Source organism: Typopeltis vanoorti, chromosome 9 (assembly GCF_054136105.1).
Source record: "Typopeltis vanoorti isolate ZY-2024b chromosome 9, IOZ_Tvanoo_1.0, whole genome shotgun sequence".
Taxonomy (NCBI): Eukaryota; Metazoa; Arthropoda; class Arachnida; order Uropygi; family Thelyphonidae; genus Typopeltis; species Typopeltis vanoorti.
Genome location: NC_143557.1, coordinates 25007146 through 25027416, shown reverse-complemented (window position 1 = coordinate 25027416; position 20271 = coordinate 25007146). Strand labels below are relative to the sequence as shown.

The 20271-nt window shown below is 34.1% G+C and overlaps 1 protein-coding gene across 2 annotated transcripts in view; it reads left to right on the top strand.

Annotated features, from left to right (window-relative positions):
• LOC150102935 (intraflagellar transport protein 38-like) overlaps positions 1-20271 on the top strand; it is a 232937-nt gene that overhangs the window by 202721 nt on the left and 9945 nt on the right. For both annotated transcript variants that reach the window (XM_090397326.1, XM_090397327.1), the window contains exons 10-11: positions 12460-12524; positions 18817-18993. In XM_090397326.1, coding sequence (XP_090253452.1) covers positions 12460-12524; positions 18817-18972 — 221 coding nt within the window. In that variant the 3' untranslated portion in view covers positions 18973-18993. The remainder of the gene's footprint in view (positions 1-12459; positions 12525-18816; positions 18994-20271) is intronic.

Genomic DNA, 20271 nt, shown 5'->3' with positions numbered 1-20271 from the left:
CTGTGTATGACCCGTGTTTAAGCAACAGGGTGAGATGACGTTGAGGGAGTGGAAATGGATATGCGCACACATGAAATCACAGTGCTGAAGCCAGGACCTGGATGCTCCCACAACCGAGCAAGCGAAGGTAGCTTGACTAGCGTCAGCCTTCGATGTGCAACGCAAAGCTCAATTATTTCTGCCAAGTTTAAAACGTCTTCTGTTTTAAAAAATAAAAGCCTAAATGGAATGCTTATAAATGCATGCATTTATTAACAAATAAATATTACTTCTTTCTCAATTAATGAGCTTGCACAGCAAGCATGGAGAATTTGCCACTGCTTGGTCTGGCTCCCACTGAAGAGACCTCAATAAAGGTCAAAACCGGTCTGGGTAGTGACCCTTCCCGTAATGCATAGCATTATACATGTCTGCGAGGAGATGTGCTTTGCATTATGGGATACTAAGGCAAGTGATGTGAAGTCTTAGCTTCCTTATACGAGTTGCCCTAGTCCTGAAAATACTTCAGGTGTAAACTTTATTTGCCTACACTTGGATAAAGGATTAAACCAAGTATGTAATTTCTTGGTATCTTTAATTTATAGTATAACCAAGTGAAAAAACTTCTAACAGTTATACTAAATGTGTTTAACAGTATAACATCATCTGCATAAAGTAAAAAGCTGAGTTGAATATTTCCAGTTATGATATCTGGTCTAATGCCACTTTCCTTCATATCGTGATCCATATAAATGATGAATAAGCCTGAACATTTGTGTCTCACATTTTCATTTACAAAGAACTTCATGGAAGTTCTTTGTAAATCAATGTTATCACTATCAGTTATCAATGTTATCATTATATTTTATAATGATAAAAATGTTATCATTTTTTAATTTTTCTAAGAAATCTGAGGAATTTTTTTAAAAAGAATTAGAGTTGCCAATGTAAGATTTTAATAATTTAGCTAGATATTTGGCTATACGGTAAGTAGTAGAATCAATACAATCTACTATTGGACGAAGAGGATGGTCAATCTTATGGATTTTTGGAAGGCCATAAAATCTAGGAGGTCTTGCAAAATGAGTTTTAAGTCTTTCAATTGTGTCTTTATCCAAACTGATGACTTCATCTAAGAGAGAATTTAATTTCTTTAGTTGTCTGTTGGTTGGATTATAATCAATTTCTTGATATGTGGAGCGATCTCGAAGCAAAAGAGAAAGTTTTCTTCTGTAATTTGCTGAGTCCATAACCACTGTTGCTTTTCCCTTGTCAGCTTTAGTGATAATGAGGTGATTATTTTCTCAAGGACTGTAAAGATTTCATTTCAGAAGGAGATATGTTGGAAGGAGGAAGTTTGACCTTAAGTAGAGATGAAGTGACTTCTAGGCGAAGAGCATTAGCTTTATCACTGGTTAGATAATCTCCTTCTGAAATGAAATCTTTACAGTCCTTGTCATTGCAAGACCTCCTAGATTTTATGGCCTTCCAAAAATCCATAAGATTGACTATCCTCTTCGTCCAATAATAGATTGTATTGATTCTCCTACTTACCGTATAGCCAAATATCTAGCTAAATTATCAAAATCTTACATTGGCAACTCTAATTCTTTTTTAAAAAACTCCTCAGATTTCTTAGAAAAATTAAAAAATGTCTCATTACAACCTACAGATCTTATGGTTAGCTTTGATATAGAATCTTTATATACCAATGTACCTCTCAAGGAAACTTTAAAATTACTTGCTGACATCTTTCCTCAAGATATTATAAAACTATTCGATTTCGTAATACATTCTGGATATTTCGTATGTCAAAATAAATTTTACAGCCAAGTAGAAGGAACGGCCATGGGAAGTCCTCTTCGCATCTATTTTCCCTCAACCATCTTTTTGGTTAAGATATATAGATGACATCTTTATTATTTGGCCTCACAGCAAAAATGCTTTACCTTCTTTTTTAAACAGTATTAATTCCTTGCATCATCGCATAAAGTTTACTATGGAATTAGAAGAAAACAACCAGTTATCTTTTTTAGATGTTCTCCTCATCTGGTCACCTTCAAATATTCGTACAACTACAGTATACAGGAAACCAATATTCACAGGTCGTTATATTCTTAAAGAATCAGCCCATCATCCATGTCAAAAAACAGGAATTATAAAATGCCTCATCAGAAGAGCTAAAACTAATTGTTCTACTTTTGATTATCTACAAAAAGAATTTTCTACTATCCAACAATGCATGAAACTGAAAAAAGTATTTAACGTCTTCTCAATTCTTATATTCCTCCACAAAACAACACAGTTTCAATACGTTGAGTGCCTATTCCTTATATCTCCGGTATTTCAGAACCTATCGCAAGAATTTTAAAGAAATATGATTTAACAACTACGTATTCACCTATTAACAAATTGTCTTCTCATTTTCCTTCTCCTAAAGACAAACGCTCAACTTTATCTCTTCCTGGAGTTTATCAAATTCCGTGCAACTGTGATCTCTCTTATTTTGGACAGACTGGACATTCTCTTGAAAAAAGAATCCAAGAACACAAATCCTCCATTCTTCACAACAAATCTGAAAAGTCTGGATTGGCTCAACATGGGATTGAAACTGACCACAGCATCTTTTGGTCCAGGACTCGCCTCTTACATAGATCCCATTATAGGTTTGAACATTTGTTCAAGGAAAGCGTGGAGGCCTTGCTCCATCGCCCCAACCTGAATCGTAATGACTGTATATCTATATCAAAAATCTGGAAAAGTCTAATCAAGATTACTCGTTATTTAATTTTTTATTTTTTTTTTTAAATTTTTTTTTTTTATAGCAAATTCAATCATGTTTCTACTTCAAAATATTCCGTTTCATACTTAGTGATATAACATCACACGGCGTGTTCTAATTTTAATGATCTATTGTTAGTATTCTAGCTTGTATTTTTTAAACTGTTCTTGTAATACCACTGAAAATGGTCTGCTATTTCCAGACCGAAATATTTGGTTAAATAAATATCTTTCTTGTGGTTACGTGATTATATCATTCATCAATAGCTGAACTTATTGGCTCATTGCCAAAACAAGATGACACCTGATTGGCTCATTGCCAAAACACGATGACACCTGATTGGCTCTCTAAACACTCATGCTCATTGGCTACATTCAAATGAAGGAAAGCTACTTCATATCAACCTAAGCAAGTTGTGCTTTTTTCTGGTTATTTGGCTATAACTTTTCATTGAATACAGATAATTGAACAGACTTTGTTGCATTACATTCTTGATTAAATTATCTTTCCATTGATATATAATTATATGGTATCACACCAAAACAAAGTGGTGTTATGAGCCATCAAACCTCAAAAATACACTTTTTCCAAAAGGCTTCCACAATTTTGGCCACTAGTGTACACACACACACACACACACACACACACACACAATTCTCCATTTACATGGCAGATTGGTTCCAGAAGAAATGATGCAAATGAAAACCATTTAAAAAAGAATACAGTGCATATGAAAAAATAGAAGAATGGTTCCAGATGTGAAAACCTGATATGAACAATAAATTATTTTCAAACAAAACATATGAAAATCATTGAATAAAACTATATAATTTTAATGTAATATTATTTTTTTTTAAATACTTATTTAAAGCACATATACATATGTGTCCTTGTAGATAAACTTATACGTTAGTAACACATGACTATGAAATTATTTCAGGAAATTAACTAAATATAAACATTGTCTTTTTATTGCTCACCTTCATACCATAACTAAATTGAATAACTGTTGTAATAGATATGGTATGAAGGTCAGCAATAAAAAGACAAAGACAATGAAAATAGGCAGAAGCGTTGAAAATGTCAACTGTGTTGTGAATGGAGAACCTGTGGAACAAGTAAAACATTTCAGCCACTTAGGCACGATTTTTACTGAAGATGGTAAATTAAATATAGAAATAGACAACAGAATCAGCAAAGCTGGTATGGTGGGAAGTCAATTGAATAAATTCATATGGAATAAGAGAGAAATTAGTCGGAACACTAAATTTTTTTTTTTTTTTAAATAACGAAACCTGTGGTGCATTCATAATTAGAAGAAACACACGTATAAACCACAGTGAAAATTATTTAATTGTAAATATTTCATCCTAAGTATCTTAGGACATCATCAGTACAGTATTTAAACAAAAATTAGGAATAACATACAGTTAGGGCGCATGATTACAATAGAATCTCATGAAAAACTACTTTAGCACATGCATAACGTGCTAAGGTAGTACAAAAAAAAAAAAAAAAAACGTTAATTATTTAACACAGTTTTGTATGATAATTTCCCATATTTTATGAATAGTAAGAACATCGTTGCGGTTTAGGTTTGGTCTATGTAGTGGGGATTCAGAACTTTCTTTGTATAAACATGAACATTTATACAAAGAAAGTTCTGAAGCCCTACTACACAGACCAAACCTAAACCGCAACGACGTTCTTACTATTCCTAAAGTATGGGAAATTATCATACAAAACTGTGTTAAATAATTAACATTTTTTTTTTTTTTTTTTTTTTTTTTTTTGTACTACTTTAGCACGTTATGCATGTTTTCATGAGATTCTGTTGTAATCATGTGCCCTAACTGTATGTTATTCCTAATTTTTGTTTAAATACTGTACTGATGATGTGCTAAGATACTTAGGATGAAATATTTACAATTAAATAATTTTCACTGTGGTTTATACGTGTGTTTCTTCTAATTGGAACACTAAATTAGCTGTATACAAGACAGTGTTCAAACCAGTTTTAACTCATGGATCTGAGAGCTGGGTCAGAAGTAAAACACTTGACCAAAGACTAGAGACCACAGATATGAGAGTCCAGAGAAAGAATATAATTGTGAACAGATGGCATCAATGGCAATATCATATTAAAAATGAGGATATTAGGAAAGAACTTGATATTGTCAGCATACAGAAATGCGTTAGCAGAGCTAATCTCAGGTGGTATGGTCACTTAAACAGAATGTGCGAGGAAAGATTAGCAAAACAAGTGTTCTCTGCCAGGTTGGCAGGAAAATGAACCAGAGGAAGACCAAGATATAGGTGGATTGATACGGTACAATGTGCTTTAGACGATAGAAATATAAAATATAATGTTGAAGTCTTGCCAAGTAACAGACTGATTTGGAGGAAAATTGCAGATAGGAAGTTAGTAATGATGTAAATTTTTCATGTAGCACTATTATATCCTGTATATCCTGTACACCCCCCTTGAGGGGTACATGGCAGGAATTTTATGATGATGATGATGACTAAATATTAATTAAAAGAAAACTTCAATCAGTACTTCTATTTCGGCAGTGTTACATTGCCATCTTCATGGGAACATAAAACTATGATAAGTGCATGCAGACATTAACAATGAGCAAATGAGGCAGAAGAGAGTAACTAATGTTGTTCCTAGAGTTCTAAAGGTGCCCCCTAGTAGGCTGAATTGTTTGTCTTGGCTGTTAGGCTGATGTTCTCATAATGCAAGCTTCTCAAATATGGGGCAGCCTTGTGCACCCAAATTTATTGAGGTTTGGGAAGTTTTTTAGAGCTCAGACTAATTCCATGAACACGGAAGTACTGTAGTCAGTAGGTGTGTGACGGCTAGATTTTTTGCTTGGAAGGTGGTGAATGAGTACCAGGTTCCTTGCAGCTGTAAACTGTCTGACTATGGCCAAACAGACAGGACAGAATATCCGGTTTCACCAATACGGCCATTCTGGGCTTGCAGACCATGTTCTGGGTTCCCGCCACAGAATACGATGAAGAAAGCCACTTTACTACACCACAGCAAATATAAATACAAAAGATTGTTCATAGAATCACCCTCAGCTCTAAAAAATTTCCCAAACTTCAACAAATTTGGGTGCATGAGACTTCCTCAAATTTGGGAAGGTTGCATCATGAGCCCAACAGCCAAGACAAATCAATTTAGCCCACTAGGGGGCACCTTTAGGACTAGAAACAACATTAATTACTCTCTTAGGCCTCATTTGCTCGTTGTTAGTTCCTGCATGCACATATCATAGTTTTATGTTCCAATGAAGATGGCAGTGTAACATTGCAAAAATATAGGAAGTATTGATCAAAGTTTGCTTTTTTTAGTATATTTAGTATACGTTGTAATTTTCTGAAATAATTTAATAGTACATATGTATCTTTCTTAAGGAAAATAGTGTGTCACTAATAAAACAGAAATTCGAAAAGGCCCAAATACACCTGTGCATATGGTTATTAGGAAATTAGCTGCATTCTTTTGTGTGAGAATTGGAATTAAATCACTTCCATGTTTAACTTGAAACACTTTGGCCATCCTCTTCATATTGCAATGGCAAAATGTTTTCTTCAGTAAAAGGAACTAAATTAGCACTAATTTCCAATAATTCTGAAGGTAGAATTTTTTTTTACCACGGACTCTGTAATTAATCGTCGAGATCCTGTTTTGACTAGATCTTTGTATGATTCTTCATAATGCACAATACATGACTTCAGTTTACGTTTAAACTGTTCAGCTCATTCAGTATTTGGATCGTGTGTAAGAAAATGACTTTGCAATTTACTAGCCATTTGAAGCCTTTCTTTAATTAATCCTGCAGTGAGTGGAATCTCTTCATCATCATCACTTTTTTTTTTTTCTTTATTGAGATTCTCAAAGACAGCTTCTATTATTTCATCATCACTAACATCCTTGTCAATCATCAATTCTTCAACATCTGCAGACGAAAAATTATCAAATCCTTCTCAGCCAACTGCCATGTACTAATCTGATGATATTGGGATATTCAGTTGTATGCAAAGGTACAGGGTTTTTCTTTTTCACACATTCTGGCCAAGTGGCTTTCCAGTATGCATTTAAAGTTGACGGTTTCAATTCTGATAAGGCCAACTTAACAAGTTTGATGCAATCCAAAATAGAAAATTTCTTCACATATCAATAACTATCAGTCAATTATCCTTATCTAGTTTATCCAAAATGTATTAGAATGTTCTTCTTATGTAGTAGTAAGTTTTGAAGTAGCGATCACACCCTGGTCTAGTGGTTGTATTAGGTGGCAGAAAACAAAATTACATTCGGGTGTTCTAAAACAGGATGGCCAGGCACATTGTCTATAATCAATAAAACTTTATAAAGTCCAGATTTTTTTCCCATCAAATAGCATTTAACTTCTGAAACAAAACATTGATGGAACCATTCATTAAAAATTTCTTTTGTAATCCAACCTTTTTTGTTTGCCTTCAAGTGCACCGGTAATGTGTTAAAATCCACACACCTTTCAGATGCATAAACATTTCGAATTATAAACAATGATTGTTTAGAAAACAGCTTAACTCCTTCCAAGCAGCTTTATATATAGGCAGGCATCCTGTAATGGACCAATTTAACTTCGAGGAATCAGCATAGTACCCTTCTGCTCCCAGGAACCAATGGCAAGTGAAAATATAACTGATCGTCTGTCGGCTAACTTCAAGGAATCATAATTACAAAAATTGATTTTTTTTGTTGTTGTTGTTGCCATAATTGTGTAACATAGAGTAATATCCCTGATATTTAAAACATCAGGGTACATTATATATGTACCATATATAATGGTACATATATACTTGAATCCCAAAATTCAAGTATATATGTACCATTCTAGGAAATAATAATAATAATGGAAATACGTTTTTCAACAGAATTGAATACAAACAGAAATTTTAAAAATAAGTACCATTTGAAATGTGTTATTTCGAAATTGTGTAAAAAAAAAAAAAAAAAAAAAAAAAGCCATGTAAAAAGAGAATTAGCTGTATATATATATATATATATATATATACAGGGTGTTCGGGATAAATTTGACATATTTATAATTAATTATATTTTTCCGTAAGTTACATGTATTAACACACACTTCTCTTCATTTAAAAGTTTGGACCCTTCTTCATTCATATACAAGATGTCAGAAAGGATGGATAGCTGGAACCCACCTGAATCATGGAAGAGAATAACTTGTATCATGATGATTCGTGCCCGCCATCAAAATAAGGATATTACGACTGCTGCCCAATGCTCCCTGAATACAGTAAAAACAATCAGGCATGAACTAGAGACTTGCAATGGTGACTACGAGGATGTAGCAAGAAGAAAGATCCCTAGCAGACGATCTGATTGCGTTCGTACAGCAGAATTCCTCGCAAATCTGCAGGAACAGGTGTTGAAGAACCCTGGCATTGGAATTCGGGCTTTGTTCGTGGAGTTGCTAACTGTAGTCAAGCCCTGGATAACAAGGGTAGCCAATGGTAGGCCGTATGTATGGCAGCAGGATTCGGCCCCTTGCCACACCTCTGGGAAAAGTCAAAAATGGTTGTCTGAAAATTTCTACGACTTCACCAGTCCAAATGTTTGGCCTCCAAACTCCCCAGACCTTAACCCCATGGATTATTTTGTATGGGGCGCAGTTGAAAAAGACACCAATCGCACTTCCAGTAATACAAAAGCCCAGTTAATGGATAAAATTAAAACAGTTTTTGCGGCCCTTCCCAGGGAGACTGTAGCATCAGCTTGTTCGAGGTTCCGAAGCAGAATTGAAGCTGTGATCGATGCTAATGGTGGTTATTTTGAGTAAATCTTGTTGATAGTATTGTAATTAACTCTGCCTGTAATGTTTTTTTGTCAATTCATTAAATTTAATAGATACAAAGAAGATTTTCTTTTTCCTTACGAAACTGTCAAATTTATCCCGAACACCCTGTATATATATTAGGGTTACTAAGTAATTTTATAAGCTTGGTTATTTAACTCCTAATCCCAAGTATGCAAACAATTAAGTATGGGCCTGAAACATAGTTCAAGTATGAAGATGGTACAACACCTGGGCAACTCATTGTAAAGGTGGGTAAAGCTCTGATCACTATTCTTAGTATTTTCTAATGTAAAGCACATCTCACTAAAATATGTATATTGAGTAGCTAGACCCTAAATTTAGGGTCTAGCTACTCACTGAGGAGACCTCAAAAAAGATTGAAACTGGTCTGGGTAGTGCACCTATAATGCATTGCAATATACATATTTTAGTGAGATGTGCTTTACATTATGGGAAAATACTAAGAATAGTGATCAGAGCTTTACCCACCTTTACAATGAGTTGCCCTAGTGTTGTACCATCTTCAGACTTGAACTATTTTTCAGGTGCAAATTTAATTGTTTGCATACTTGGGATTAGGAGTCAAATAACCAAGCTTATAAAATTACTTGGTAACCCTAATATACAGTATCCCCAAGTTAAAAAATGAATCACATCTATATCTCCTCCAGAGATTCTTATTAAAAATAAAAACACCTTGCAGCAACTTCTATAGGTAAAGTTGATAAGGCTCTGTATTAGTAAAACCTTAAGTAATACAGGTATTTAGGGTCTAGCTACTCACTGAGGAGACCTCAAAAAAGGTTGAAACCGGTCTTGGTAGTGACCCCACCCATATTGCATTGCAATATACATCTTTTAGTGAGATGTGCTTTACATTATGGGAAAATACTAAGAATAGTGATCAGAGCTTTACCCACCTTTACAATGAGTTGCCCTGGTGTTGTACCATCTTCAGACTTGAACTATGTTTCAGGCGCAAACTTAATTGTTTGCATACTTGGGATTAGGAGTTAAATAACCAAGCTTATAAAATTACTTGGTAACCCTACTAATAAATATACAGTATCCCCAAGTTAAAAAATGAATTACATATAATATATATATATATATATATATATATCTCAGGTGGTCTCAAGATAGATGATTCTCTCTCTCTCTCTAAGGGACACTAACTGGATTTGAGGGGAGAGTAGCAAATTATCTATCATAGTTGTTATTATGTACAGTAATTATATTCATGGAACATAATTATTACTTTTCTATGTGCAGTATAGTCATGCATTAAATGTACCTCTTCCACAGACAGTTTAAGTAATATTACTTTAAATTTAAACAGCGGGAATTACCATTTTATGTTGATTTTTGCTGGCCTAGTCGGCCAAGTGGTTAGCATATCTGCTCTCCAGTGAAAAGGCTGCAGGTTCGAATCCTGTTGCGGGCATGTATGTCTGTGATTGTCTCTGAAAATACTAGTGGTGGTGATGGTGGAAAGTAGATGCAGTTCATTGTAGTCAGTGCGGAGACAGAGAGTTGTAGAGTAGATGCCCTCCCTCAATGAATCTTTGAACTCCCTGGAGGTGTCCCATGATAATACTAATTTTTAAATAACGAAACCTGTGGTGAATTCATCACAAAAAAAAACCACACGTACTAACCACAGTAATGACTATTTAATTCGTAAATATTTCATCCCAAGTATCTTGGGATGAAATATTTACGAATTAAATAGTCATTACTGTGGTTAGTATGTTTTTTAGTGATGAATTCACCACAGGTTTCATTATTTAAAAATGTCTTATTCCTTAACAGGGAACTGACAGCGCAGAAGATCGACTTACTAGGCAAACTTCAACTTAAACAGGGTAAGCTACATGCTATAATCTCATTCCAACTTTTGCAAAACTGAAAGAAGTCATCAAATCTCTAGGTTCCCATAAAATATATCAAAAAGCAAGCCATTCCTTACTACTCAATCGGTTATGAGTTTCTAAGCATGAACTGGCAACAAATAATTTAAAAATTATGGGACTAGAAACAGATTTATCAAATACATTAAATCAGATCTGCTACAATTGATTATTATTGTCTCAAAGAATTCGGAGAAAAAAGCTTTTGATAAAAGCAATAATAATCTTCATAATAAATACCTCAATCTGCTGAATTGATCAAAAAAGATCACTAACAAATTACCAATGGAAAAATAGGTAGTCAATTTATCTAACTGTCCACTAACAACAGACGAATTAAATGTTCTAGCAAAGGTCATAAATTTGCAATTTCACCCAAATGTTTCCCATATCTAGATTTCATACATAACATAGAGAGAAACATCTGCCATCTTTCCAGTACTGAAGCCAACAGACTTCGTTTCGAGGTAGCAAAAGTAATCTACGATGCCAAAACTTCGGACTTAAATATCCCACCATCAGAATTGAAAGCGCTTACATCCTTAAAACACAATAAAAATATAATCATTACGAGAGCTGACAAAGGGAATACCACTGTGGTTCTTGATACCAATTCATATGACCAAAAAACTAATTTATTACTCCGAGATCGTAACATACACCAAATACGCCAAACTGGATTATGATCCTATAAAACGTCAACTCAGGAAATTAAACAAGTTACTTGATGAAACTTCCTCCTTAGATGAAGAAACAATTAAAAAACTCAAGACATAACCATGCTAGACTCGCGGAATTTATGACTTACCTAAGATTCCTAAAATTAATGTTCCTCTCAGACCTGTCATAGATTCTATTAGCAGTCCAACTTGCAAGTTATCAAGATTCTTATCTAACCTTCTCCATCCTCACATAGGCCACTCAGCCTCTTCAATCAAAAATTCCACAGAGTTTCATGCAAAAATAAAAGACATTCAACTGTTAAAAACTGATTTGTTAATTAGCTTCAACATTGTCTCCCTCTTCACGAACATTCCCCACAAAGAAACAGTAGAATTATTAACTCAAAAATTTCCTTCTGATATAGTTGAATGATTCAAATTTGTTATTACATCCGGTTACTTCACCTGGAAAGGTCAAACTTACAAACAAGAAGAAGGAACAGCAATGGGATCTCCTTTATCACCAAACTTAGCAAACCTGTTTCTAGAACACCTTGAAGAAAAAATATTCACTTTTGAACCCAAACCAAAAATTTGGTTACGATATGTCGACGACGTATTTGCAGTCTGAGATCATCCCGAATAGGAATTACAACTGTTTTTAGATAAAATAAACCTCCTTCACCCTCGCATCAACTTTATGCTAGAAAAAGAATCTCCACAGGGTATCTCCTTTCTGGATTTACACATTCAAAGAAAAGAAGACAGTTCCATCGCCACATCTGTCTGTCGCAAGCCTACATTTTCAGGTCGCTACATTCACAATTCTTCCGCTCATCGTCCATCTCAGAAATTTGGCATCATTAAATCACTAGTTTCCAGAGCACACAAATTCTGCTCCTCTGAAGATTCTCTAAACCAAGAACTAGAAATAATCAAAAAATACAGCTAATAATAATAATAATAATGTTTCACACAAAAAGGAAATCTGAATAATTCTTTTTACATAGAATGGTTTTTCAGATGTCCAAAACCAAACTGTGTAACTGGATCATTTCATATTATGGAATTCGAATTTTACATAAAATTGGTAAATTTTATTATGTGGATACATTACTTTGTTTATAACTGCATGCTCTTCTATAATCCTCTTTTCACTGGTTTTAAGATATATATATATATATATAAATGCTAGTTTTATATTCTAGAAGTTAATTTTTTGTTTGTTTGTTTTTTAATAGCTTCTGGACTACGAAGAGATGCTGGTAGAAGAATATTTGGAACAATGACTGGAGGGGATAAAGAGGTACCAAAGCTATGTGAAAATTGGGGGATGGGTTCACTTGAGGATAGTGAAATTGTTCCAACATTTTTCATGTGGAATCCAGATTACTTAAGCTTTGTGCATTTGAACATCTTGCACATTTCAAGGTGGCTAACTAGTCACCAACAGTTATTTTAAGAACATTTTACATTATCCAGATTGATTAATACATGCAATGCTATTGTTTGAAATTACATTCCTTTGCTGTAAAGTTCCACTGAATCATTTATTGGTCTTTTTTTTTTTGAAACTAGTACTAAAATATACCTTCATCATAGAGTGGTATCATACTTTTAAAGCATGTTATAGCCACTTCAGAGATGATGCTCAAACAAAAGTTTGTCAAATGATTTTAAATCATGTTTATCGTGTGAATACATGGTGTGAGAAAAGCAGCATATTCAAATGAGGCATGGCTCAGTCATTCCACTTAAAGTCTGTATGTGATGTGTAACCCCCCCCCCATATTTACATATCCATTATCTAACTGTTATGTACATACTCCCAGATATAGTTCATAATATCAAAATATTCCCAACAGTAGAGCCAAAACTGTATGCACTACATTATTTTTCCCTCACTATTATTCTTTTTTTATGTATACTGTTGTAGTTATTGTAGTTGTGCTCTTCCAGTTCTTATTTGTCATAATAGTGGTAGGCAATGTATTTCTTGTGTTCTCTTAGGCAGACATTAAAAAATCTTCCTGCCTGTCCATACTAGGCCACATTACAGGCACAGGGCACTTCATATATTCCTGGATGTGATAGAAGATAGTTTCTCTTTCAGTGAATGAATGAGAGTTATTAGTTTGCATGGTTTGAACATGGTGTAGAGATTATGTTTCTTCAATACTTTAGCTGTCTTTTCAGATACACCCAGATATAGGGGATAGGAATAGTTATGCTTTGGTATTTGTAGGATGGGAAAGAGAAGGGGCATCCAGTATTTTATTTGTTTTGTAGGGGGTTGTAGCCATTGGCTAAAAATGCGTGACAAAGGCTGAGTTCTATGGCAATGCTGTTAGAATAAATAGCTCTAGCTTTACCAGTTAAATGTTTTAAGTATGCTATATTGTTATCTGGATGATGATATAATTGTTAAGAATTATCAACACGTTAGCACAAGAAAGTATATTTAATACAAACGATTGATCATTCAAATTTGAATGATCAATTGTTTGCATTCTACCTTCTAAAAAACTTGTAAATAAGCTTATACGTTGGTAACACATAACTATTAAATTATTCCAGGAAATTACAATGTATACTAAATATTAATTAAAAGAAAGCTTTAATTAATACTTACTGTATTTCGGCAAAGTTACATTGCCATCTTCATGGGAACATAAAACTATGATATGTGCATGCAGGCACTAACAACGAGCGAGCAAATGAGGCCGAAGAGAATAACTAACATTGTTCCTAGAGTCCTAAAGGTGCCCCCCCCCTCAGTGGGCTAAATTAGTTTGTCTTGGCTGTTGGGCTGATGTTCTCATGATGCAACCTTCCCAAATTTGGGACAGTCTCATGCACCAAAATTTGTTGAGGTTTGGAAAGTTTTTTAGACCTGAGGCTGATTCCATGAACAATCTCTCATATTTATATTTGCTGCAGTGTCGTAAAGTGGCTTTCCAGCGTATTCTGTGGCGGGTATCCAGAGCATGGTCCGCAAGCCCAGAATGACTGTATTGGTGAAACCGGATGTAGTCTTTGTGTTCGGATATCTGGATATCCGAACACAAAGCTGTCTTGCCTGTTTGGCCATAGTAGGACAGTTTACAGCTGAAAGGGACCTGGTATACTCCAGGCCACTTTCCCTAGACCAGGTAGGTCTAGGGAAAGTGGCTGGTCTTTGGTGGAGCAGATAAGAGATGCCAATTTCTTATATGGTTTGTAACAGGTCGTCAGGTTATATTTTGTAGGATTTTGGTTAACTTTTCAGAGGTGTCCTGGATGTAAGGAATGGTGATAGATTTAGCGTAATCTTTATGTTAAAAAACGTTTAGTTTTTTTTAACATAAAGTTAATGTAATCTTTGTTATGAAGGTGGGGGGGGGAGTTGTGGTTAACTGGTTTTAATATTTTCTGGATTTTTTGGAAGTTGTAGCCATTGGCTAAGAACGTGTTAAGGATGTGGTTCAATTCAGTGGTTAGGGCATTGTCATCTGAACAGATTAATTTTGCCCTGCTGTTATATAGGTTTTTATAACCCAATATTGTTGTGTGTATGTGGGGGGGGGGAATTGCTGGTGAATGTATCTGCCTGTATGGGTTGGTTTTCTGTAAACAGAGAAAGCCAAGGATATATCAGGCTGGCGTGTAATGAGAGTGGCTAGGAAAGGAAGACAGCTGGTGGTTTTTTTTTTTTTTTCTTTCCCCAAGGTGAACTAGATTCTGGGGTGATGGTTGTTTAAGTGCGTGCGGAGTGTATCTGAGCCATGTGGCCAAATAGCGAACACATCATTCACGTGCCGTAGCCAAACAGTGGGTTTTTGTGGGGCTGAGTTTTAAGGCTTTCTCTTCAAAAGTCTCCATAAAGAAGGTTGGCCAGGGGTGGGGAGAGCGGTGAACCCATGGCTGTCCCCTCTATCTGTTTGTAGAATTTTCCTTGCCAAACGAAATAGCCTGAGCACATTGTGAACTGAAATAGGGCTGAAATATCGGGAGGAAATTTGGCTTGGATGAGATCGATGGTATCTTTGAGAGGGATATTCATGAATAGGGAGGAGACATCAAAACTGAGTGCACATATAGTTTTATGTTCCCATGAAGATGGCAATGTAACATTGCTAAAATATAGGAAGTACTGATTAAAGTTTTATTTTAATTAATATTTAGCATATGTTGTAATTTCCTGAAATAATTTAATAGTCTTGTAAAAAAAACTGTTTCCTGTCAAGCCACTCATGATAGTTTATTATTTTCAAACTGAAATATCTGGCAGTATGTTAAATATACATTTCTTGAGCTAACGTATTGATTATTCTTAATTTCGTGTCACAAGTTTCTCTCAAAAGTAGATATAATTGTTTATATAATCTTCCAGTATTGGTTAGCTTTATATAAATAAAATAGCTGATAAACCATTAAAAAAATTTGGCTAAATGTGCATTTCTGATCAAATATCATCTACTCCATCTACCTTTCTGTATTTTAGGTTTCTGATTAGTTTTATTCCTATCTCAAGTATGGATATGTGGACTTGATTGAATCCTTTTGAGTACTTTGCCACTGTACTTTCACTGCTGTTATTATTTGCAGTCTTTCCAAGTTATTAGTTGAGATTTCCAGAATAATTGATCTTCAGCTTTTATGGCACCTTTATCTAATTCCTTTTACAGTGCTCTTTCTTTCATTTCCCAGTTTTTGTTTTTGTTTTGTTTTTCAATAGCCTTCAAGCATTTTACCCCATTCATGATATTTTGTTTTGTATTCTTAACTGTCATTTAGCTACCTATATATATAGCTTAGCTTTCTTGCATTTTTCTCTGTATTCTCTGAGGACTTTTGCCAGCTGACTTAACTGATTCGACCATACAGTTCTGATATTTTTTTTCTATACTGAATCAAAGTTTTCTTATTTTGACACTAGGTTTCCAAGGTTTGATTGGATCTCTTAGGCTACTTGCTATTAACAATAAATAAAGCCAAACCTTTACAAGGATATTAAGGAAGTAATATTAAGTTGGACTGGATAGAACATGTAAACAAATGAACAACACCCAGTATCCTAAACAATTAATAAAATATAAATCAATTGGAAAGAGAAGGTCGGATAGACCCCCAAAAGAGGATATTAGATAGTGAGACTGGAACGGACTAATATTGTCTATATCTCTAATTAGCATTATGATGATGATATTAAGTTGGATTACCTGTTGTTGCTCTTACAGTTACTACATCATCATCATCACATTCCTGCCATTTACCCTCAAGGGTGTGTACGGGATATAATAGTACTACATGAAAAAAATTACATCATTACTAACTTCCTATCTATAATTTTCCTCCAAATCAGTCTGTTACTTGTCAAGACTCCAACATTATCAGATCTTATATTTCTATCGTCTAAGGCACTTTGTACCGTATCAATCCACCTATATCTTGGTCTTCCTCTGGGTCGTTTTGCTGCCAACCTGGCAGAGAACACTTGTTTTGCTAATCTTTCTTCGCCCATTCTGTTTAAGTGACCAATACCACCTGAGATTAGCTCTGCTAACACATTCCTGGATGTTGACAATGTCAAGTTATTTCCTAATATCCTCATTTTTAATATGATATTGCCATTGATGCCATCTGTTCAAGCCTCTAATCTTTCTCAGGACTCTCATATCTGCGGTCTCTACTCTTTGGTCAAGTGTTTTACTTCTGACCCAGCTCTCAGATCCATAAGTTAAAACTGGTTTGAACACTGTCTTGTACACAGCTAATTTAGTGTTCTGACTAATTTCTCTCTTATTCCATATGAATTTATTCAATTGACTTCCTACCATACCAGCTTTACTGATTCTGTTGTCTGTTTCTATATTTAATTTACCATCTTCAGTAAAAATCGTGCCTAAGTAGCTGAAATGTTTCACTTGTTCCACAGGTTCTCCATTCACGACACAGTTGACATTTTCAATGATTCTGCCTATTTTCATTGTCTTTGTCTTTTTATTGCTGACCTTCATACCATATCTATTACAACAGCTATTGAATTTAGTCTGAGAATCTTGCAGACTTGTAGCGTATTTATTTAGAAGTATAACATCATCCGCATAAAGCAAAGAGCTGACATTATCATGCAGCATGACAAAGCATCTCCAATTTTGATATCATGTTTAATACCACTTTCCTTCATAATGTGATCCATATAGATAATGAATAACAAGGGGATAATGTACATCCCTGTCTCACACCAGATTTAACATTAAACCATCTTCCTATACTTCCTTCAATTCTAACTGCTGACTTACAACTCAAATAAAGACTAAGTATTGCTCGATATAATTCCCCATTGACACCATATAACTGTAGCATTTTTCAATAGCTTCTCTCTTGGCACCTTGTCATATGCCTTTTCCAGATCTACAAAACTTAAATACAGATCTTTGTTATATTCCCATGCTTTCTCGACGATTTGTTGTAAAGTGAAGATCTGATCCTGACAGCCTCTATTTGGCCTGAATCCAGCTTGTTCTTCACCAAGCTTTTCTTCCACAATTCTTCTCAACCATTTCTTTACTACATGTCATGTGATTGAATTCATAAAGTGAATAGTGATTTCTGACCATTATATCATCATTATTCTGTAATTATACAGGATTCAGAGATTAGGTACTTCTTTAATATATGCCTCTCCAGATAATTCCACAGATACTTCCATCTTTATTACTGTTATTTGTTCATAGTCTGCTGTTGCTGGTGTATAGGATAAACTGAAATTTTTTATGCTTGGAATAACTGGATAATTCACAGATATTTCTATCTAATAGTGGCATTTTGTGTTTCTTGTTTCCTCATCTTCTTTGGCAAAATCTGGTTATAACATCCTTATAACCAGATTTTGTAAGTTCTGCCTGAAACCAGAGTTTTATTCCACTCTCATTCATTCATTTCCAATTTCTTCAGACAAAGAATCTGGAAGATTTATCATGAAATCATGAGACATTTATGCCATTCTTTTCTTTCATAATTACAGGATGACCAGCATTCATTTATTCTAATAAATTATGGAGACAACTACCATGTTATTATAATAACTTCAGTTTATTTTATTTTGATTTATATTAAACTGAAGTTATTACTTTAACATGGTAGTTGTCTCCATAATTTATTGAAATTAATTTTATGCCATTCTGCTGTACTACTCTTGAGATTTTCCAAAACTTGCTTTCCACTTTCTACAAACCAAGAAAGCTGAAACACATCTTCAGAAATGGGAACCTCTCCTCTTTGGTGACTGATATCAAGACATTCATTTCTTGATTGTCAATGCCAACCGTTCTGATTATGTAATGCAGATTATCTGAATGATGCAATGGTTTTTCAATCATCGATGCTAAAATTATTACATTAATTTTTTTCAGATATTTTTCTATCATCATAACTGATGTCTGTCTGTCTGTACAGCAGTTTATGTAGACTGAATATGCTAAACGCTTTTCCATCATGCAAGTTTAGAAAGATTAATTATTCAACTGCCTTATTTTTATGTAAAAGATCATTTATGTGTGTCAAGTTGTAGATATCAAGTAAATGTGTTACATAACATTAAATCTGTTGTACAGGACAGCTTAGATTCAGATTCTGATTTAGACTTGGAAGGAGAAGATGATGATGCTTCTGACATTACTGATGATGATCCTGTTCTTGGAGCCCTAAGTGATAAGAAAACAGTAATTCCACCTCATGTAGCACTACAAGATAGCGATAATGACTTTTAACTACGTATCACCTTGCAGAAGGTTTGTTTCTTTATGCATTTATTAAAATAAGTAATTAATAATTCTAACAAGTGAATAACAAGTATATTTTATAGTTTTTTCTGAAATCTTTTTAAAATAAGATTCCTAATAAAATTTGTTGATTTCATGTAAGTAGTTAAAAAATATAATATGATAATAGTAAAATAAGGAATGAAGTTAGTACTATGTCTGTCAAGATTAATTTTTAGTTTTATTTTACTGCTTTTTTTTACGCAATGATTTTAAATATATTGATTTGTTTAAAAAAACAAACTACATCTTGGCATCAGCAGTATTCAGTATGGGCACCATCAACATAAGAAGTATAATGAAAAAGAATTGAAACTAGCTCAAGAATTAAAGTACCACATCGGCATAATTGACACCAAATCAGAGAAGACAACAACAGGTTAGATTCCTCTAAATTAAAACTACAAGGTGTTGTATTCAGGAAATAATGGTCAGTGAAAGGAAGGAGTAGCCATAGTATTCAACACTAAACACAAGAAATTTTGAATAGTGGTCAGTTTCAAGTAGAGTAATGTGGGCAGACATCAAAATGGGAAATTGAACAGCGAGACTAATTTGTGCATATGGTCCCACAGATGGGGGACTACTAAGGAAGGAGTAGAAGAATTCTTTGAATCATTAGAGAAGATAGTGACATAAAGAAAAAGGGAAAGTTGTTCAATGTTGGAGATTTAAACAGCAGAGTAAGAACTAAATAACAGACATATAGACATGTTTTGGGACATTTTGGAGAAAAGAGCAAAGCTAATAATAATGGTAAAGTACCTGGTAGATTTGTCATTACCAACATCATGTTCTTATAGAAAGATGTGCACAAATTCACATGGAGAGAGTACAAGAAGTAAAAATTATTATTGATTATGTTATTGTTAATAGCAACATCTTCACACTAGCTTAGGATACGAGTATACAGAAATTTTGAAATGGAAAATAATCATTTAGTTTTGAGCAAAATAAAAATGAATTTCATTTTGAAATGGAAAACATACACAGTAGTTTTAAAAAGAATCAAAGTTGTACAGCTTTCAGAGATGAACTGTAGAATGAAATATACAAATATTATTCAATAAGAAAGAGAAAACAATGATCAATCCTTAGTGACTCATCAACAGGCTCTGAAGAAAATATTGATCAATTCAGCCAGGAAGGCATGTGGTGAAGTTGTCTATAAGAATAGAAAAACCAGAACTCCATGCACTCAGAAAGTTAGAAGCCAACGTGGAAAATAAGAAAGCAGTCATTAAGTGT